This window comes from Arabidopsis lyrata (genome assembly GCF_000004255.2).
Source record: "Arabidopsis lyrata subsp. lyrata unplaced genomic scaffold ARALYscaffold_7, whole genome shotgun sequence".
Lineage (NCBI taxonomy): Eukaryota > Viridiplantae > Streptophyta > Magnoliopsida > Brassicales > Brassicaceae > Arabidopsis > Arabidopsis lyrata.
This window is the reverse complement of record NW_003302549.1, coordinates 3313481-3331353: the sequence shown is the minus strand read 5'-3', so window position 1 is coordinate 3331353 and position 17873 is coordinate 3313481. Positions and strand designations below refer to the sequence as shown.

The 17873-nt window shown below is 38.4% G+C and overlaps 3 protein-coding genes and 1 long non-coding RNA gene across 7 annotated transcripts; 1 reads left to right on the top strand and 3 right to left on the bottom strand.

Moving 5' to 3' along the window:
- Positions 1–57: 57 nt before the first annotated feature.
- On the bottom strand, positions 58–9099 carry LOC9303264 (1-phosphatidylinositol-3-phosphate 5-kinase FAB1A). Of its 3 annotated transcripts, none has more exons than XM_021019109.1 (13): positions 8986–9099; positions 8462–8649; positions 7698–8373; positions 6771–7493; positions 5910–6063; positions 5414–5758; positions 4503–5288; positions 3776–4104; positions 3336–3459; positions 3075–3239; positions 1187–2626; positions 759–1025; positions 58–646 (listed from the first exon to the last, which is right to left on the bottom strand). In XM_021019109.1, exons 3-13 carry the CDS (start codon positions 8291–8293, stop codon positions 305–307), a joined length of 5271 nt encoding a protein of 1756 aa, XP_020874768.1. In that variant the 5' UTR covers positions 8294–8373; positions 8462–8649; positions 8986–9099; the 3' UTR covers positions 58–304. The 3 variants fall into 3 exon arrangements, with proteins under 3 accessions (XP_020874768.1, XP_020874769.1, XP_020874770.1); XM_021019110.1 differs by having other exon boundaries at positions 6771–7490; XM_021019111.1 differs by having other exon boundaries at positions 6771–7484.
- A 1063-nt stretch (positions 9100–10162) lies between these two features.
- On the bottom strand, positions 10163–14209 carry LOC9303263 (eukaryotic translation initiation factor 3 subunit K). 2 transcript variants are annotated; one of them, XM_002867145.2, is made up of 9 exons: positions 14114–14209; positions 11878–12121; positions 11672–11728; positions 11537–11587; positions 11379–11441; positions 11118–11168; positions 10974–11040; positions 10705–10787; positions 10163–10489 (listed from the first exon to the last, which is right to left on the bottom strand). In XM_002867145.2, the coding sequence occupies exons 2-9, from the start codon at positions 11995–11997 to the stop codon at positions 10295–10297; spliced, it is 687 nt and encodes a 228-aa protein (XP_002867191.1). In that variant the 5' UTR covers positions 11998–12121; positions 14114–14209; the 3' UTR covers positions 10163–10294. The 2 variants fall into 2 exon arrangements, with proteins under 2 accessions (XP_002867191.1, XP_020873128.1); XM_021017469.1 differs by lacking the exons at positions 10163–10489; positions 10705–10787; positions 10974–11040; ... (2 more) ...; positions 11537–11587; positions 11672–11728 and having other exon boundaries at positions 12020–13982; positions 14114–14205.
- A 157-nt stretch (positions 14210–14366) lies between these two features.
- Positions 14367–15160, top strand: LOC110226323. The gene is made up of 2 exons (XR_002330390.1): positions 14367–14444; positions 14841–15160. It is a non-coding gene; the product is annotated as an uncharacterized LOC110226323 (long non-coding RNA).
- A 98-nt stretch (positions 15161–15258) lies between these two features.
- On the bottom strand, positions 15259–17699 carry LOC110226322 (cell division cycle 20.2, cofactor of APC complex). Its single transcript, XM_021017468.1, has 5 exons — positions 17279–17699; positions 16725–17003; positions 16356–16625; positions 15686–16267; positions 15259–15591 (listed from the first exon to the last, which is right to left on the bottom strand). The coding sequence occupies exons 1-5, from the start codon at positions 17345–17347 to the stop codon at positions 15448–15450; spliced, it is 1344 nt and encodes a 447-aa protein (XP_020873127.1). The 5' UTR covers positions 17348–17699; the 3' UTR covers positions 15259–15447.
- Positions 17700–17873: the final 174 nt, after the last annotated feature.

The window sequence follows — 17873 nt, the reverse complement described above, 5'->3', positions numbered from 1 at the left end:
AACAAATGCATGCGTTCCACTTTCCAGAAATAAAATAAAATGAGCATTTTGACACACTTACGAAGAAGAATGTTGATAAAAACATAAGTAACGAATAACAAACACTAAAAGATAGAAGTAGTGTATGTACAATTGCATCTTGCTTTTATTAATTCTGATGCAAAGGCGATGGAAGAGGCATAGGCCACACCTAAGGCCAAGGGTAATACATAAACACAAATTACCCAAAAGACCATTCCAACCAAAAAGAATAAAAACTATATTTGCTAACTGAATATCGTGTATGTCTCTTGCAGAAAATGCTTCAGGACTTGTTACCAACAACTTGAGGATTGTCTCTCTCTTCTTCCTCCTTCACCTCTGCTGAAGAACTGTTGCTTGGCACAACCGTGGCAGGCGACCATTGGTCAGGAACCATCACAAAATAAGCCGTCATTGCTTTCCTGAATCTTTTCTTGTATTGCTGAGGTGATATTACTGTCGGAGTTGAGTTCTTGGGTCCTCCAAGGAGCCCTGAAGTCTTGACCCAAGTCTCCAGATGTTTGTCCCAAGTGTATTGCCTCATGAAATCGATAATTCCTAGAACCAGCTCGTTTCTTTCCTCATCTACCCCGACTAGTAAGGAGTAATCCATTACGTGAATCGACTTCAGCCAAAGAAACAAACCAAGATCTTGCATCAGCATTACTATGTAAAGCTCAAGAACAAGTTCGGCATTTCAAAACGGCTTAAAAGAAGAGTAGCAACTGGAAACTTACAGCAAGAAAGGATGTATCATTCCAGACTGCTCTTTCAAGAAGACGTTTTGCCTTGCTCCCAACAAATATTGGAGATGTCGGCATTGCTTCGACCAGATTCTGGTCCAGCAAAACTGTATTGCTACCACTTGTATCGGGATTGTAACGAGCACGAGTGGAGCCTTTTAGGTCATAAAGCCTAGTGAAGTTCCGCTTGAACAGAAGATTCTCCATCACCAAGACGTCCATTTTGAACTCTTTTCCTCCTTTAAGGTGTTTGGATGAAACCTTTAAAGATATTAGCAAAGAATTATGGGTTTCACTAAATGTCAACAAAAGAGATAACAAGAAAAATTATGGTTTTGAGTCGAACAAAAGCTTTCTCAGTTATCATGTAGTTCAGAGGGATTGTTAGTTAACTATTTTGTTAATCTTTCATTCTTTTGTACCTGATAGATTCCCAAGATCTTTGCAAGGCTAGTAGGGCTTTTAGTACTGATGGACTCAGTCAGGTATTTGAAGTAAGCTGGCCCAAATTTGATGAAGGACTCAAGCTCTGTCTTTGTGACTTGCTTGATTATAAAACGGTCATCCAAACTTTTTGCAAAGAAGACGTTGCTCTTTCCACCCTGGGCTCCCCATTTTCTACAACGACCAAGAGATCTAATGAAATCTGTTTCTGAAGGACAGCAAATCATCCTCAGGGCTTCAAACTCCTTAGCATAATAACACGTCACAGAGTACTTCACTTTCCCAGGAGGACCTTCATCTGTAAACGAAACCCTCGCATGCAGATCTTTCAAATACAGTGATGAATGTAGCAGCTGCGAGACTTGTTCATCAGCAGAGCTAAGACTTCTACTCATGTCAACCGACAAATCACTCAAAGAGTTCAATGAGAGAAGATTAACAGAATCAAAAAGTGAAAAGGAACCTCCACTATCCAAGCGATCTCTTGACTTATCTGATCCAGACATCTGAGCTTTATATTCTGATGACGTAAGGGCATAAGCTATGATACTAGTAGGTTCGTCATCATAAACTGGCAGTACTAAGTCATTACATCCCAGAGGAAGCAGCAGCCTTGCACCACTTCGCCATTCAAGCTCTCTATATGAAGAAACATAAACAGGCCGGTCTTCAGCCATAATATGTTTGCGAGTATTAAGCGAATAATTCTTGTTGAGTGAATAGTAGAAACTAGGAGAAGGCAACTGAACTTGTGTTGTATGTTCATCATTGGTAGGGCCTCCTTTAAAGTTCAGTTCACTTTCTGAACCCAACAGCCTTAAATCAGGGATCTGAGTTCCATTTGTTGAAGCAGCTCTGCTAGGCGGACGGGAAATACCATTCTCTAAAGTAGTTTGTTCACCTATCCATGCTGCATCAAGAGTATCAGATAAGTCTGTTGCTTGATACTGGCTCTCGGAGTGTACTGCTTTAACCACCTGCGAAGACTCCACAAAGTTATCTTTACCACCTTCACTTGGGTCGAACTCCATCCTACATTCTGGGGGTATGTCTGGGCCTACATCTTCAGGAATAGCAAATTTGCCACTAGTATCAGCAAATGATTTACCTTGGTTACGACATGTTTCGTACTCTGCATCCTGGAGAAGAGAGTCATTACTACTGGCAACATGAGACGGTATCGACTTTAGTTTTTCATCACTGAGCTTCTCTAAGGAGACGTTACGACCCATAACTTTTGAGGCAGAATTCTTTGGAGCTTCAGAATAGTTATTTCTTACCATACTGGCCGCCCTTGCTAGGCATTCATCCCAAGCATATGAATCGAAAAGTATCAGCCTTCGAAGTTTATTTATCAGAAGGATATCAATAGTAGGTTGTCCATCCTTAACCACATTTAACATTTGCTGCAATGATTCCTGAAAACCAGCGACAGCCTTAATCAGTATTGCATACAGAAAAAACTGAAAAATCGTCCTACACTGTAGAAAGGACTCCAGGTACAGAGGCTAGGTAAAAGACTCGTTCCTATACAGGCCAGCAGATTATGACACAAGCTTCTACAATTATCTAAAAGAAAACTTTTTAACCATGTGTCTATACTTTACACACATAATTTGTGAGAAGTATGAACATGGTGGGGGTGTCAGAGTGTAGGTATGTGTGTATGTGTGTGCAGGTGGGTGGGTGGATGGGTGGGTTTTGTCTGCGTGAGTGTAGTGTGAGTGTGAGTGTGAGTGTGAGTGTGAGTGTGAGTGTGAGTGTGAGTGTGAGTGTGACTATGACTATGAGTGATGTAATGCGCCAAGTACATGCAGCTCTATTTCTTCTTAAGTCCAATGGTGTGTAAGTTGCATGACAGGCTACCTTATATTCCTTTTTACGTTGCTCAAGAAGTCCTGCAAGTTCTTCAAGAGAAAGCTTTATCTTGTTGGGAGTGCTGCCCTTGGAACCTGTACCCATTGTTTTCAGTGAAATTTGACTAAGAGCCTCCTGAACCTCATTAAAAAGGACTTCCGCTTTTTTAATCACCTATAGTATACAGACCATGACAATTAAGTAAAATAAGACTCATGGCTTTGTTGAATATGTAATAATTTTCGATTAAAAATGTGGGAAACTTGTAACCTCTTTTGATTCCTTTTGGAGCCATTCCTGGTTCTCATTGTTAAACTCAAGTTTTGCTGGTGGCAGAAACACTGCGAAAATATTGATTGAAGCATAGCGGAAGCAAGCCACCATTCTCCCAAAACTGCAGTAACAAAAATATAAGTGATACTCAGTACTGATGTGGCCATGCTTGTTTAATACAAGGTCACAACCCTCAAACATAGACTGAAACTTGCCGTATAGATGACAATTAGAGAAGTGAATGACCAACACTACTACTTATGCAGAGCCTATCTAGACAGTACATCTGATGTGTATTAAATGCTAAGCTTGATTGCATTACGCAACATGCTACTTGAGAATCAGACATATTGGACGAGGGAAAATCAGTAACGTGTATTAACAGCAAGCGAAACAATCCGCAGCAAAAGTTTTTATTAAGAAGCATCTCTTCATACCCATAGAACCGGAGACAGTCCCTGTGAAGGGAATGACCACAGTTGGCCACACGACTAGCCGCTGCATGGTTAGAAAAGCTCAGTTCCAAAAATTTGCCAAAAGAAAGGCCCCACGCAGCATCTGACATTACAATTCTGCGTGTGGCTGGAGGAAAGCCATTGATCCGAGGACATTTCAGGCACCGATGCCACATCCAAATCTTCCCTTCACGTTGCCCAGGTAGCAATTCAGGCAGTTTCTTAACAGATATTGTCAGGCTACCTTGCCTATGAGTATAACAATGAATGTGTGCTTCCGCTGGCATCGTACATGACGGGCAGTACTGATCCTGAATAGGAGATTAATGCAAGCCTCAGCTATTAATAACAAGAGGTTTATACCAACATGATAGGTTTCATTAACTTTTGGTCTTACACATTTAATTATCCTGGAATCTGTGAACCATATTAATGTCATTTTTCTGCTTTTCCCTCCACTCGCTCTCTCTCTTAAACTTACCCTCCTACTATTTTCATGGATTGCTTTTATGATTCTATGAACCTAGAACATATACTTCCACAATTATTCATGTCAAAATAATGGGGTAACAAGTGCGTAACCATAAAACTTTAATTGGATTAGTTGGTCCACCTAGTTCCATCAGGAGTTCAATTTCCTCATCATTCGCTAAAGAAGAATGGTGTGCTCCAAATTAAGAGATAAAAAACACACTTAAATGAAAGTTACCTGATCAAAGAGATTATCCCTTAAGAACCGTCCTAAAGGCTTGTCAAAGCTCCCATAGTATTTGATACGGAGTAGATGAGCCCGCTCACACACAGATCCTTTCCATACACATCTTGTGGATAAGGAAACCAATATACTTTGATGGTCAGAAGCTGATGGAAGAAAGTCTCCTTTTGAAGAGTCTATCTGTTCCTGTCTACTACAATTTTGATTTCCTATTACTGCGGAGTCATTCGTGTAAGCACCCTCGGTTACTTTTTCTGTGGCACCGGGTAAAACAGACCACTGATCTTTTTGAACAGAAGGTTCTTCCACGTGAAACGATAGCTGCCTGGGTTCTAGAGTAGGAACTAACCCATCGTCCTTAGTGGTAATAATTTCTGGAGGCTTACAGTAAACAGTATCCAAGTTATGAAGCAGTCTTTCAGATGGGTCAATCCTGTCGTTTCCATCCAATTCCCCTTGCAAATGAGTCTTACTAGAAGTGAAATTACCGGTAAGGTCGCCATTGGCTTTATGTGGCTCACCCCTTAAGTCAGTAGTTGGAGACTTTTCAGCACTTGACACAGTAAAACCAGGTATTGTCGATATTGATCTGTTAATCGTTGATGGTTTATCAGGTAAAGCCACTGTAATTGGGGTCTGCAGAGGAAGTTCTGGAAGGGAAGCACCTTCATCTGCTAGGAAGGATGTCTCAAGAGCCAAGTGATATGCTGCAAAAACTCCATACTGAATCACATGTTTCACCTTCTTTAGCTCATCTTCATGTGCCCCCTTGAGCAATATCTGAGAAAGACAGATCAAGCAGCCATACTTCAATTTTTTTTTTATCAGACATACAATATGCATAGTCATAATAACATGTCAAGGATCTCATGTCTTAAAACACCTAAAAATGTTGTGGAACTTACTGTACAACCCAAAGGTTTCGGGCAGCCATCAAAAAACATTAAAGTCTTGGCCATTTTCTTCGCAACTTGACAAGGACTAACATGTTTCTCGACAAACTTTTCCACATGGAACAGGTCACAATAACCCAGCTTTGGTGATGTGAGCTGGTCGATCGAAGGGACAATCTGCGCACCAGTACAGCGAGATATGCGCTCTAGAAGGGACCTTTTAATATTTAACACAAGAGATATGTCCTTCGCAAGAAGATATTCCTGCGCAAATCGCGATACAGATTTCTCCACCAAGAGAATGTCAGGATTGTGAGAATCAATTTTGGCAACAGCCATCTTCAAATGGTCCATTTCCTGAAACACCAGAGCAAGCCTTCAATAATGCAGAAAACTTAAACCGCCTATTCCTCTGAAGTGACAGAATTATGCTTTTCCTTTCCTTTCACTCCAAGGATTCATGTCCATGTTACAGGGAAAAATAAAGAAGAAGAGAAACGATTCAGACCTGTTGCAACAAAGTGTCAAAACTAGACAGCTGGTTAGAGATGCGCTGATACTCCAGAGCTCCTCCAAGGATTAGCAGACGCGGCTTCTCAATCTTTGAAGTCATTCGCCGATGGGCCACATTTTTTTTACAAACAACTCCTTTCACGACCATACTAGAAAAATACCATCCCAGCTGAATCAGTACTAAAGAGTTTACCAGCCAATCGACAGATATAAATCCTCACGAAATATTCACAACAAAAACATGAAGCTAATATTAAAGTAGAACATTATGTTTTCAACTAGAATTTACGTAGTGAAACTATCAATAACGAAGAACAATGAGATAAAGCTCCAATAATCCCGTAAGCTTTCGGAAAATTTAGTTGGCCTACTTTCTTCATTGGCTACAGAAAAAAAAATGAAAACAAATAGAAATAAAAGTAACCCCTTTTCACTTTTAAAGTTCATAAGTAATATTAATCCCTTACTATTAGAAAAGAGTCATAAACAAAATATGGAAGCTGTGCTAGAAAAAGAAAATTAAAACAAAAGATATGGAGGCCTACAAAATATAACAAACTCAGGGGAATATCCTAGAAATTGAATAGAAGTGTTAAACATTCGTCCCACTACATATAGAAATTGTGAACAATTACATAATGATAATTGATGAAGGCAAATCCAGGACAGTCTCTCGTAAATCCAAAATAAATGTCATTCTAGTTAATCCTAAAGAAGTACGGATGAAATTGAGCAGTATATCAATTATACAGTTCAAAAGCACAAATACTATTTGAAAAGCCCAAATGTACCACTGTATCTAGAACAAACATCAAGCACAGTAAACAATCCCATATAAAGGGTCCAAAAATATCACCTTTCACTGCGACGTCCACAAGGGATGCATTTAACCTTCACATATCCCCCTGGATCCATTCCTCCACTTTTACTTGTATCTGGCTTGAGAAGCGTTGCAGCCTCCCAAGATAATGATGTAATTATATCAAGCCAGCCCTCTTTATCCCCTTCATTGACCATGGGTAGATTATCAACCTCCAAAAGTTGTGCTACCAAAGCCCTAAAGTGCCCTTCAACAACATTTTTCATAGCACCACTGGACTTATCCTTAGAGTGGAAGTCCTTATCATTAAAGCTATTTGATGGGCGAAGGTAGCCCCAATCACCTCTATCACCTTCATCACCGTCATCATCAGATAGCACTGCTTCTCTTTCATCTTCTTCGTTCTCTGGCTCTGGCGGTAGCCATAAGAGGCCATCGCTCTCAAAATCCACTACTTCGGGCTCAAAGGACTCTTCACAAGGAGGGCTTCCCTCCTTCACATCGTTCCATCCATTTTCTTGTTGTCTGGTTTTATCTATCGTATCTGGATTCAGTGAGTCAAGATCTTGATCAGGGGGAAAGCAACTTATGTTTGGTTCTATTTTTACACCAACGTCATGAGCTTCATGTGACCCATAGATCTGGTCTACTTCATCGAGGCTGATGGCACCATAGTAGTCATTTCCTTGAGCGTAAGATTGTGCAAAATCAGAGTGATAATCGTCATCATCATCAGCTTCACCATCACTCCTGCCACTACTAATCGCACAAATGAACAACTTAACAAATAAATTCAAACTGAGACAATAGTGAATCATTTGAAAAGACCCAGCACAACACACACAGTTGGTGATAGACATCATGCAAACCTCATAAGCGTTATCAAAGATAACAGATGAAAGAAGCTACACGGTCGTTTATATATATACACACACACACACACACACAGAAAAAAAAGGTTACCTGTTCACAAAGAATTCAACTTGATTTTCAGAATCTAACACATGCCCATAAGGATCCAGGCTCCTACGCGATGTTCCATTCTGCTTCTCAGACTTTTCAGAATCTATGTTTAACGAGACGCGACGGCTAGCTCGGGGATTCATTTTGGGTCTAGGGGAAGGTCCAGCAGTTGAATCAATGGTGCAATTGCTACTATTAGAGGTAGTACTTGCCACGCTTCTAGCAGAAGGGGATGAACTAAAATGAAGGCTAATAATAGAAGCCCCATTATCAGGGGGAACTATCCCCTGTTCCCACTGTTTGTAGCAGTAATTACAAACCCTAATCCTTTCTGGCTCCTCATGACTATCCTTTGTTTCATCTGATGGAGATGGGATAGAATTTGCAGCGCATTTGGCACAAAACACTCGACCACAAAGCCGGCAATGATGTCTTCGATTAAACACAGTGAACTGAGCATCACACTCGTAACACACAGGACAACTCTGGTCAGGCATCCAAAAATCCCTCGACATATTTGAGGACTCACTCTTTCTAGGGATCCAAGATTTGACTATGTCAACAAAGCCAGGTGCTTTGTGATCTGGTGAGTCCATTTATTGAATCTCCCCAACAACAAGGAGAGTCATCATGAAAAACCCATTTGCTAAATCGCATTAAGTCTAATCCTTGATCCCTGAAGATGAATTGTAACCACGAAAATCAACATATATTATTAGAACTAAGTAACCTGAGAGAGGGAGAGAGATGCCAATGGATTTTACCTGGAACAAGATACCTCCGAGATTGAGACCAAGTCACTGGATCACTCTCAAACTTCAAAAATCCAGAATTTATGCTCGATTCAAGAATTTTAATTTCTCAAGCTCAAATTCTTCTGTATGATCCCAGAAATCAACAAATGCGAATCGATAAACCCCCTCGAAACGAGCACGAAACTCCAAATGCGAAACTAACACGAGCAAGCAAGAAACGAATTTTTTTAATAGAAAATAAACCATAACAAAATAAGAAACAAATTAAACACGGAAACTCCAGAAATTGTTTTAAAAACACAAGGCACAAATTTTCTTATGGATAAGATTTGAAATCAATTTCGAAAAAAAACAAATAACCATAATCTCAAAGAAAAGTGCCAAGCTGAGAAAATGGAAAGGGGAAAACAGTTTTCCTCAATTTTTCTCGGATACCCAATAAGAGAGATTCGAAGAAGAGAAGAAAAAAAACGAATAGAAAAAAGAGCTTTGAAATTGAAGAAATACAAGAGAGGATAAGAAGAAGATTTTACATAAACGAAGATTTGCAGTTTCTTTCTCTGTGATCCTTTGGCTTTCTTTTGTTTCTCCCGTTTTCGACTTGTCTGTCTGAATAATGTCTGATTGCCTTTGCCTTGTCCATTTCACTTTTTTATTCACGTATATATCACCCATCATACTACACGTATCTAAATTTAATTATAGTTATATTCACTTCAATTACGTATAAGGGAAAATTACATATTATATCTTCATTAGTCTTAATTACATAATTACATATTATATCTTCATTAGTCTTCATTATGTCGACTAAATAAATAAAACAAATCAATAGGTTCATGACTGTCAAAAAAATAATAAAAAAGATTCATTGTTGTCGACCAAATTAAAAAAAAAAATTATATATTATATTAGTAAAATTCAATTATTAATTCTGTCATGCAATTCAAAAGATCTCATATGCAAACTAGTTACATCTAAATCAAACCTTATGGAAAAAAAAAAAAAAATCAAACCTTATGGTCTTGGAAATAACCTCGTTGTTTGTAAAATAGTTTTATGGTTAATCAGTCAAAATCATCTTAGATACGAGATGATCTAACTAATTATAGTTTAATCAGTCAAAATTTATCAATTAAAAAAAAAGGCAGTCAAAATATGCATGGGAAAAGAGAAAAAGGAGCACGTGACATGATTTGCTGTCAAACACGTGAGCTTCCAAATGGATGGCTGTCAATCTTCAGCTTATGTGTGATCTGTGTAGAGACGACGACAATACAAAGACAGTATCGTTGTATTTCAAACGACCTTGATTGTCAAAAACAAAGAAACAACGACCTTAATACGAGTTTTTGTCGTGCCCGTTCCTATATTCCAAGAGACCTAAGCGGAAAATTTTCTTTTTAAAAGAAGACAATTGGTGAATTTTGTTTGGGTTGTCTGAAAATTCGTTCAAGTAAAGTTTGAAGTAATGAAGTAAACAGAAGAAAATCAATAATAAACGATCCACTTCCAACACTTGTAGATGAAGTGATGCCGACCCTCCAAATACATGATTATACCAGCAATGATAATTGAGAAACCAGTATTGGAATCCACTGAAGATTTAAAAAAAAAACACAAGAAACAGAGCTCTGAGTATAAAAACTATGGCATCCCAATAAGATTGCAAAGATCTACTACTTATGGTAATGTCTTTGGTCTACTTGATTTTTAAGAAAATCTCTCCAAAATGCAAAGAGGAAGGCCAGTGCCAGAATTCACATTAGTGTCTTAAAAGTGTAGTACATCACAAGAAAACAAGAGACAAAAGGAAAATTTGCAGTGTCCTCATAACTTGATTCAACCAAGGATGGGGAAGATGCGAGCGATGTGTTCCAAGGGAACATTCTCACCTGTATTTTTCTTAAGTTCCGGATGGTTAAATTCATTTTGCGGCAAGACAATACTTCCACCCTCTTTCTCAACAATCCATCCACTGCTAGTCACTTGGTGCTCAATAAACTTGTCTAGAGATGCACCATCCATGTTAACAGCCTGTGCAAAATGTTTATAACTAATGAGCAAGGGGCATTTATTTACAATAAAATGTCAACTAAATAGGTTTCCAGAACTATGATTTGGATTTTGGTAAGCGAAAATTATACGAGAAAGTCAGAGATTTCATATCCAAAGTTCTACCATTTGATAACTTACGCTAATCATACTGAAAATCAGGCTATCTGTCACGAATCATAAACCAAACATCATACCTCAGCAAGCACAGATCTTGGAACTTTTTGGTAGCTTAAGCTAAGAAGGTGACTTGCATATGCTTGGATAGCTTGCTCAAAACCTGCACTTAATCTCTAACATATAAGACATCTACACACAATCATAAAATGAATAGACAGTACCATAAATCACTATTCAGGACTTTTGTTTGGGCTGGCATTTCTAGACGATTTATTCATCCTTGAGTAACTAATCTAGATCCAGTTTTTACCACACAATTTTATTTAGTATTCAGAAGTTTTGTTACCTGGAACAGCTTCGAGAATATGACGGTTCTTGGCAGCTTCATCCCAGAACTGTTGGAACCTCCCAGTCTGCAAAAGAAAAACAAGCGTTTTAAATACACAATGTACACCTTTTCGGCTCTCAACTAACATTGATGTTTACGTACCTCAAGGTAGTGTGATAGAACAATTAGTGCCTTGAACTGCTCCTCCATTTGCTGAAACACACAATCCAAACAATTGCATTTATTAGTTCTCAAGAATCCAACACATTGACACTCACACTTGATCATGAAGGCTCAGTATACAGACTGAAATAACTTGGAAGAGCACAATAATTTGAGTCCACCATCAATTCCTTAAGAAAAAGAAAACATTTGAACGAAAACAAAACAAAAAATGATGAAGTTAAAAGGAAAGAACAATACCACTCTTTCGGGAATCAAGTAGAGGCAAAGGCTGAAGTCTGGAGTTGGCATAGCCATAAGAGCCTTGAAAACAAGACAGAAAACAAAATCAGGGAGAGTAAATTATTAAGAGTAAGACAACAAACATTATTAAACTAGGAGTGGACTCTGTCATATACCTTGACCAAGATTCGAGCCACGATATGAGTATTCATGCGCTCAGGCTCAAACTGCATATAAGAAACAATAACAATTAGAGACACTAAAACACTTGAATTGGTATCAATGGTCCAGCTTATGATCAACTAAAGCACCTGATAGAGCCGAAGCAAGCATAGGTTTGCTTCTAGACTATACGTTTGAGATGTAACCTGAAAGTCATAGCGAAACCAACAACAATCAATGGAAGAAGATTTCTACTATAGAACATTCCAATTACTCAGAAATCAGAATCCGGCGACATGCTCATATCAATTGATAAGGAAACCCTAAAAATTTAGGGAGAAAACGGAAAAGGAACCTGCTCATTAACGTAGTTTTCGAGATCAGGAAGGATTTCAGGGTTGAAGGGATTGACGGCGACGAGCTGCTCAACAGTGTAAGAGCTCTGTTCCTGCGGGGACTGGATCTCTACTCCCATCTCTCCTTCTTTCTCTTTCTCGTTTCTGTCTCTTCGTGCTCCCGATTGATGTGCAGAGAGGATAGTTCGCGGCTCAGACGGATCTAGGGTTTATGGGCTAAACGACCAAGTTTTGTCGTGTGGGCTAAATGATGCAATTGACAAAAGTTATAGGGTTAAGTTACGATGATAGAAATGACTAAGGTTTGTTTGGTAAATAATTTTTCCTGGCTAGCGAAATGTCAAAAAAAAAAAATCCAAATAGATTCAAATCAAAATTATTCAATATGCCCAATATTCAACCAATATAAAAAAAACTGCAAAATCTAAACAATCATAAACTATTAAATTAATATAAATTTTGCATATAATGTTAGACTTGAGAAGCATTTTTAATAAACAAAAAAAAAACCTTACTTTCTGAATTAAAATTATGATTATTTAAATTTAAATACTGCAAAATTTAAGGGTTTTCAATAATTTAAACAAAAAATCTTTTTTGGAATCTAAATTTCAATACTGCAAAATATAAAGTTTGGAATCGCTAACGACTAATGCTGGATTCAAAATCCGGTTAGTTTCATATATCTTTATGTAAATTTAGAATAAAAAAAATCAATAAAACCTTTAAAAATCCGTATAAAAATAGTATAATTTTAAAATTGAACTAAAAACTTGGATTCTAAAATTTACATAAAGATGATATGAGAACAAGTTGAATGTTTGGAATCGCTAACGACTAATGCTGGATCCAAAATCCGGTTATGTTCATATATCTTTATGTAAATTTAGAATTAAAAAAAAATCAATAAATCCGAAAAAAAATACTAAAATTTTAATAACTATTTTCTTTAAATCGAATTAAAAATTTAGATACTAAAATTCACATAAAGATAATATGAAAACAAGTTGAATGTTTGGAATCGCTAACGACTAATGCTGGATCCAAAATCCGGCTAGTTTTAGTATATTTTCTTTTTGAACTTCTGAGAACTTTATTAGTTATCAAGGTAGTTATCATTGTTTACAAGAGACCATAAATAGAAAGGACAAGAATTATACAAGCACCATGCTTGGTTCACCGTTATCGCTTTTTTCGCAAGTGTATCCGCGCATCTATTTTGCTCACGGTGCTTGAAAGTGAACTTCGTTTCCGTAAAGCACATTCGCCATTGCTGGATCGCTTGGATGTAGTGTTGCAACCTGAGGTTTTCCTTGTTTTTGTTAATGGTGTCGTTCAGGTTGAGATTATCCCCTTCAAAGACGACTGTTCGATATCCATAAGCCCATGTTGCTTGGATTGCCCAAATGAGAGTTGTGCATTCAGCCTCTTCCGCACTTACTCTCCCTTGGAATTTGCCCCATCCACTGTGTAAAAAAATACCTTGTGAGTCACGTATGATCCATCCTAGCCCTGAGTCTTCCTTCCCTTCACGATGAGCTGCGTCGTAGTTACATTTGACCCATCCTCTTGCGAGTCTTGTCCACTTTTCTAATCGTCCCGATGAGTGTATGTGTTGTGGTGGGCCTTCATTGGTGGCTTTCCTGCTTTCAATCCACTCTTTAGTGTCCGCAGCGGCACGGGCCAGAGTCTCCTCGGCGGTGATAGTTACCTTATTAAAAACCAGGGCATTCCTGCTCTTCCAGAGCCACCATAGCACCCAGAATGGTAGTAAACGCAGGCTTTCCTCTATCTTTCCCTCCTTAGAAAGATCGATCAGGTACCGTAGCTTCTCTTCAAGGTGAATTTGCGGGTTGCACAAATCCATGACTGGGATTCCGGTGTCTCTCCAGACTGTTTCCGCGTACGGGCATGAGAACAAAGCATGATCACTTGACTCTATATCCGTGCAGCATCTTGCACAATAAGGGTTAACGTTAATGTGTCGTCTTTATAGATTTCTCCGCTACCCCTATAGCCTTTGACGCTGTTCTCCAAATAAAGTGCCTTAGCTTTGGAGTGATTTTTAGCTTCCAAATGTTTGTAGCTATGTCCGGTGCTGTTGCTAAAGGAGGTTCGTGTTTTATATATTTTTATGTAAATTTAATATATATGAAAAAAATAAACACAAGAAAAAAAAAAGCTTTTAAAAAGCAAAATCTTTTATTTAAAAAAGGAAATTAGGAAAGCACAAACCTTGGCTCTCTTCTGGTGATGATTATCGATCGATGAAATGAAACACAAATTCGTCTTCTTCCTCCGCAGTCGAATTGTAGTCTAAAGCCAACGAATCTGCTAAGTGGTCGTTCTTCGCCATCGTCTTCCTCGCATCCTTCTCCGTCATGTAATCATCTCCTTCGGCGACGTTGAAAGAATCCTCCGGTGAAAGTGTTTCGATGGCGAGATCTTTGATCGTGTGAAATTAGGGAGACACGAACTAAAAAGTGAACTCGATTTTTGTCAAGAGAGATCGAAAGCACATCAGTGATCAGTCTCACAGAGCTTTGATCGAGAAGAGAAATTGCAGGTATAAAAAGAAAGAAGATGAAAGATGGTTTTTGATTTCTCAACGAAGAAGAAGATATGAGAGTGGGAGTATTTATAAGCAGAGGTTCCTTTGAAAAAAGGAAATTGTCTCTTCTTATCTCCTTTTTCCTTTTCCGACTAGATTCTGTTGTTTCCTTCTTTTTTTTTTTTTTTTGATGTTAAAACGGAAATTGATCAAAGTAAGAAAGAAATTACATTACCGTTACAAGAATCATATTTTCTTACTGTGTATCAATCTATCAAGGTAATTATTTGATGTTTGTTGTGTGACTGTTGAAACAGAGCACTCTACAAACAGAGATATGTATATGGTAATAGACTTCATTCAACGGACTTCAATGAAATTTATCTTTATGAATTCTTACTTTGTTTACAGGTAAGTAAGAAACATCAACTACCTAATCTTCAATCAAATTCACCCATTAAGACAGTGTGTGCTCATGAACGGCCAACAACAGTTCCCCTTGAAGTCATTGCACAAAACAGATAGAAAAGCTTGTGGCACGGATTCCAGCTTAGAGGAAGCTATAAGCTGAAAAATGTTGCACCTGTATCATCAAGCCTTTGATGCCATAGACTCAGTAAATAACTACTTTCTCAGTTTGCTTTTAGATTGATACTACACTAGAGTTTTCAAGGTAATATAACTCATTGTACTCGTCTTTTGCATTCGATTAACCATGGTCCAAAAGTTCACCAGTGATAATCTTTTCAAACAAAACTGCCAGCAGCAGGCAACAAAATCTTCATTAATTCTCACTTTGTTTCCAGTGGAATAATAAAAGTGGATATCCTTCAAGAGTATAAAATCATAATCTTCTATTTTTAAATTTCAATATATACAAATACAAGTAGTCTTTATATTCAAACTCAGTCTCTATTTGTCAATACAGTTCACGAAGAATGAATCCTTTAGTAATTCAAAATAGATGATTCCTTTTTGTAATAATCAATGGGTTTCCTTCTTGTTAGTCTTCACAGCTTCAACGAATACGATTCACATGAGAAAATGGCTCGGAAACTGCTTTTGGAGCAGCCTTTTTGGCGGTCTCTGGTACTCCAAAAACATTCCAGAACCTCAGAGTTTCATCTCCTGCTGCTGAAGCTACGGTACAACCATCTGGACTCTGTAGAAACACACAACAAACAACACGAGTTTTAGGACTAATGACTTCAAAGACTCAAACTACTTTCACCACCTAAAGAAATTGATGAAGTTACCTGGGCCATATATAGAACTCTTGATGTATGACCAGTGAGCTCAGCCATTTTCACCATGGATGGGTACTTCCAAAGTGTGAGCTGATTCTGTGTAAACCCATGTGAACTAAGCAACTCTCTTTCATTCTTGCTCCATAACAACGAACAAACTTGGGAGCCAGTGTCTACTGAGTTCAAACAAGCCCCGGTGTGAGTGTTCCAGAATTTTATCGTCCTGTCTCCTCCACCACCACCAGTTGCAAGCAAATTCGCTTGGAAAGGGCACCACGCAAGAGCTTTCACAGCAGATGTATGTTCCTCAAGTCTGTGCAGCCATTGCGTGTTTGAGTTTGAGGAAGCAACAGAACGATCCCATATGTGTACGACATTGTCGTTGCCTCCACTTGCTAGTTGCTGTCCAGATCCTGACCACTTTAGCCCACAAACCTCTTGAGTGTGACCTCTGTAAGTTTCAACAATGGGTGATCTGATCCTCACATCATTGTTAATGATCAGCCCATCCATTCCTCCAGTAGTAAGGATGTGATTGTTCCATGCCAGTGATCCTACTCTTGACTGGTGACCACCCTTCAATGTTCTCAGCTGCAGAAATATGATAAACACGTCAGACTAAGAACACAGAAACACCGGATGTTATATCTCAACATAAAAGAGAGGGATTAGTAATTACTTGACGGTTAGATGCAGAATCCCAAAGCTGGACTTCAGAGTTGTTGAGTCCAACAGCAACATGACGACCATCAGGTGCCCAGTTGATACTTGTGACAGGTCCCTTCTCCTCATCAATGGTCACAAGCTCAGATGTAGAACCAGTGGAAGCATCCCACAAATAAACAGTGTGGCCCAAAGCTATGGCTAGGACATTAGCACTGCCCCAGTCCAGCAAGTTGAGGTAGAAGTCATCCACAATGTCAGGTGCATCTAAGGTTCTCTCAGAAGTCTATCATTACAACAAAAAGATTAACAACAGATCAATACAACTCCAAAACAGCAACAAGTAGGTAGGCTTTAAATCAAACGCAAAACATACAGTACAGACCTGAGGAATGTATCTACGAGGCTTGACGGATTTGGGTTGTTGGTGAAGAGAAGAAGAGTGATTGCTGGGAAGCAGTTCTACAGGAGCTTGAGGTTTGTTTCTGAAGGCGAGAATCCGAGTGTGATTGAGATTCATGGTCTCAGCCAATTGGTTCCTGTAGGCCTCTTTGGATGGTGAACTTACCGCTGATGCCTGATCGTTACCTTTTCTTCCTTCAGTGAGGGCAAAGTGAGCATAGTCGAAATCCATGGCTGATCTATTCGGTATGAACCTGTCAAGCTGGTGGAAGATAAAAGCAATCAATCAGTACAATTCATTCAATATCACAAATCAAATCTATGCAAGACAATAACAACAATTCGTTCATACAGTAGCTGAATCAAATCAATTATATGGGTCAAACAATTTTGGATTCAGATGAACAACCCGCAAATCTAAACCCTAATTCTATATCATAAAAATGGTATCGAATCTGAAGAATCAAAGAGCACTCACACACTTGGAACCCTAAATCTTAACGGCAGTACGGAATCAGATTGAAGTAAGATACTTACATTTTCCTTGGAACTTTTTCTGGGAAGAAAGTGTTCTTGAAGTGGGCACCGATTCAAACCTGCATCCATTATCACTAAACACAAAGAAAATCCCAAAACACACAAAAGCGATGATATACGAAATTGATTAGAAGATATAAACGAAACTAGATAAAGACGAATCAAATCAAACTAGAAGGGATCGTCAGTGAATTCGAGCAGAGAGAGCGAAGAGTTGTTCTTCGCTGATGATGAGAGAGCTAGAGCAGATTAAGGTGATTGAAAAGGTACGAAATTTGGGGTTATTTATAAAAGCAGTAGAGTCAATTTAGGGTTTTGGGGGAGTCTAATTCTATAATCGGAAAGTCGGTAACGGCTATAAATCTGAGAGAGCCGTTGAAAATTATGTTCACGGAAAAAGCCCTCTATACCGCCGAAGAGACGGCAATTAGGCAACCCTAATTCTATGTCTCGTTTTAATATTTGTATATTGAAAAAACAGGAAATGTAACAATAGTAATAATGAAAATAGTTAAATAATTATTGGTACTAAAAAGAGGTTAACACTCACATAAATTAAACACCATAGTTACCTTCAATCTAGAATTATACAAAA

Excerpts from the sequence above, each read along its gene's own strand:
- LOC110226322 (XM_021017468.1), bottom strand. The coding sequence starts at position 17,347 with ATGGATGCAGGTTTGAATCGGTGCCCACTTCAAGAACACTTTCTTCCC. Across the intron at positions 17,004-17,278 it reads GAAAAAGTTCCAAGGAAAAT|CTTGACAGGTTCATACCGAA; the intron begins GTAAGTATCTTA and ends ATCTTCCACCAG. Across the intron at positions 15,592-15,685 it reads GAGTTCTATATATGGCCCAG|AGTCCAGATGGTTGTACCGT; the intron begins GTAACTTCATCA and ends GTGTTTCTACAG.
- LOC9303263 (XM_021017469.1), bottom strand. The coding sequence starts at position 13,745 with ATGGATTTGTGCAACCCGCAAATTCACCTTGAAGAGAAGCTACGGTAC.
- LOC9303264 (XM_021019109.1), bottom strand. The coding sequence starts at position 8,293 with ATGGACTCACCAGATCACAAAGCACCTGGCTTTGTTGACATAGTCAAA. Across the intron at positions 6,064-6,770 it reads TGTGGACGTCGCAGTGAAAG|TATGGTCGTGAAAGGAGTTG; the intron begins GTGATATTTTTG and ends GTATTTTTCTAG. Across the intron at positions 5,289-5,413 it reads CGAAACCTTTGGGTTGTACA|ATATTGCTCAAGGGGGCACA; the intron begins GTAAGTTCCACA and ends TGTCTTTCTCAG.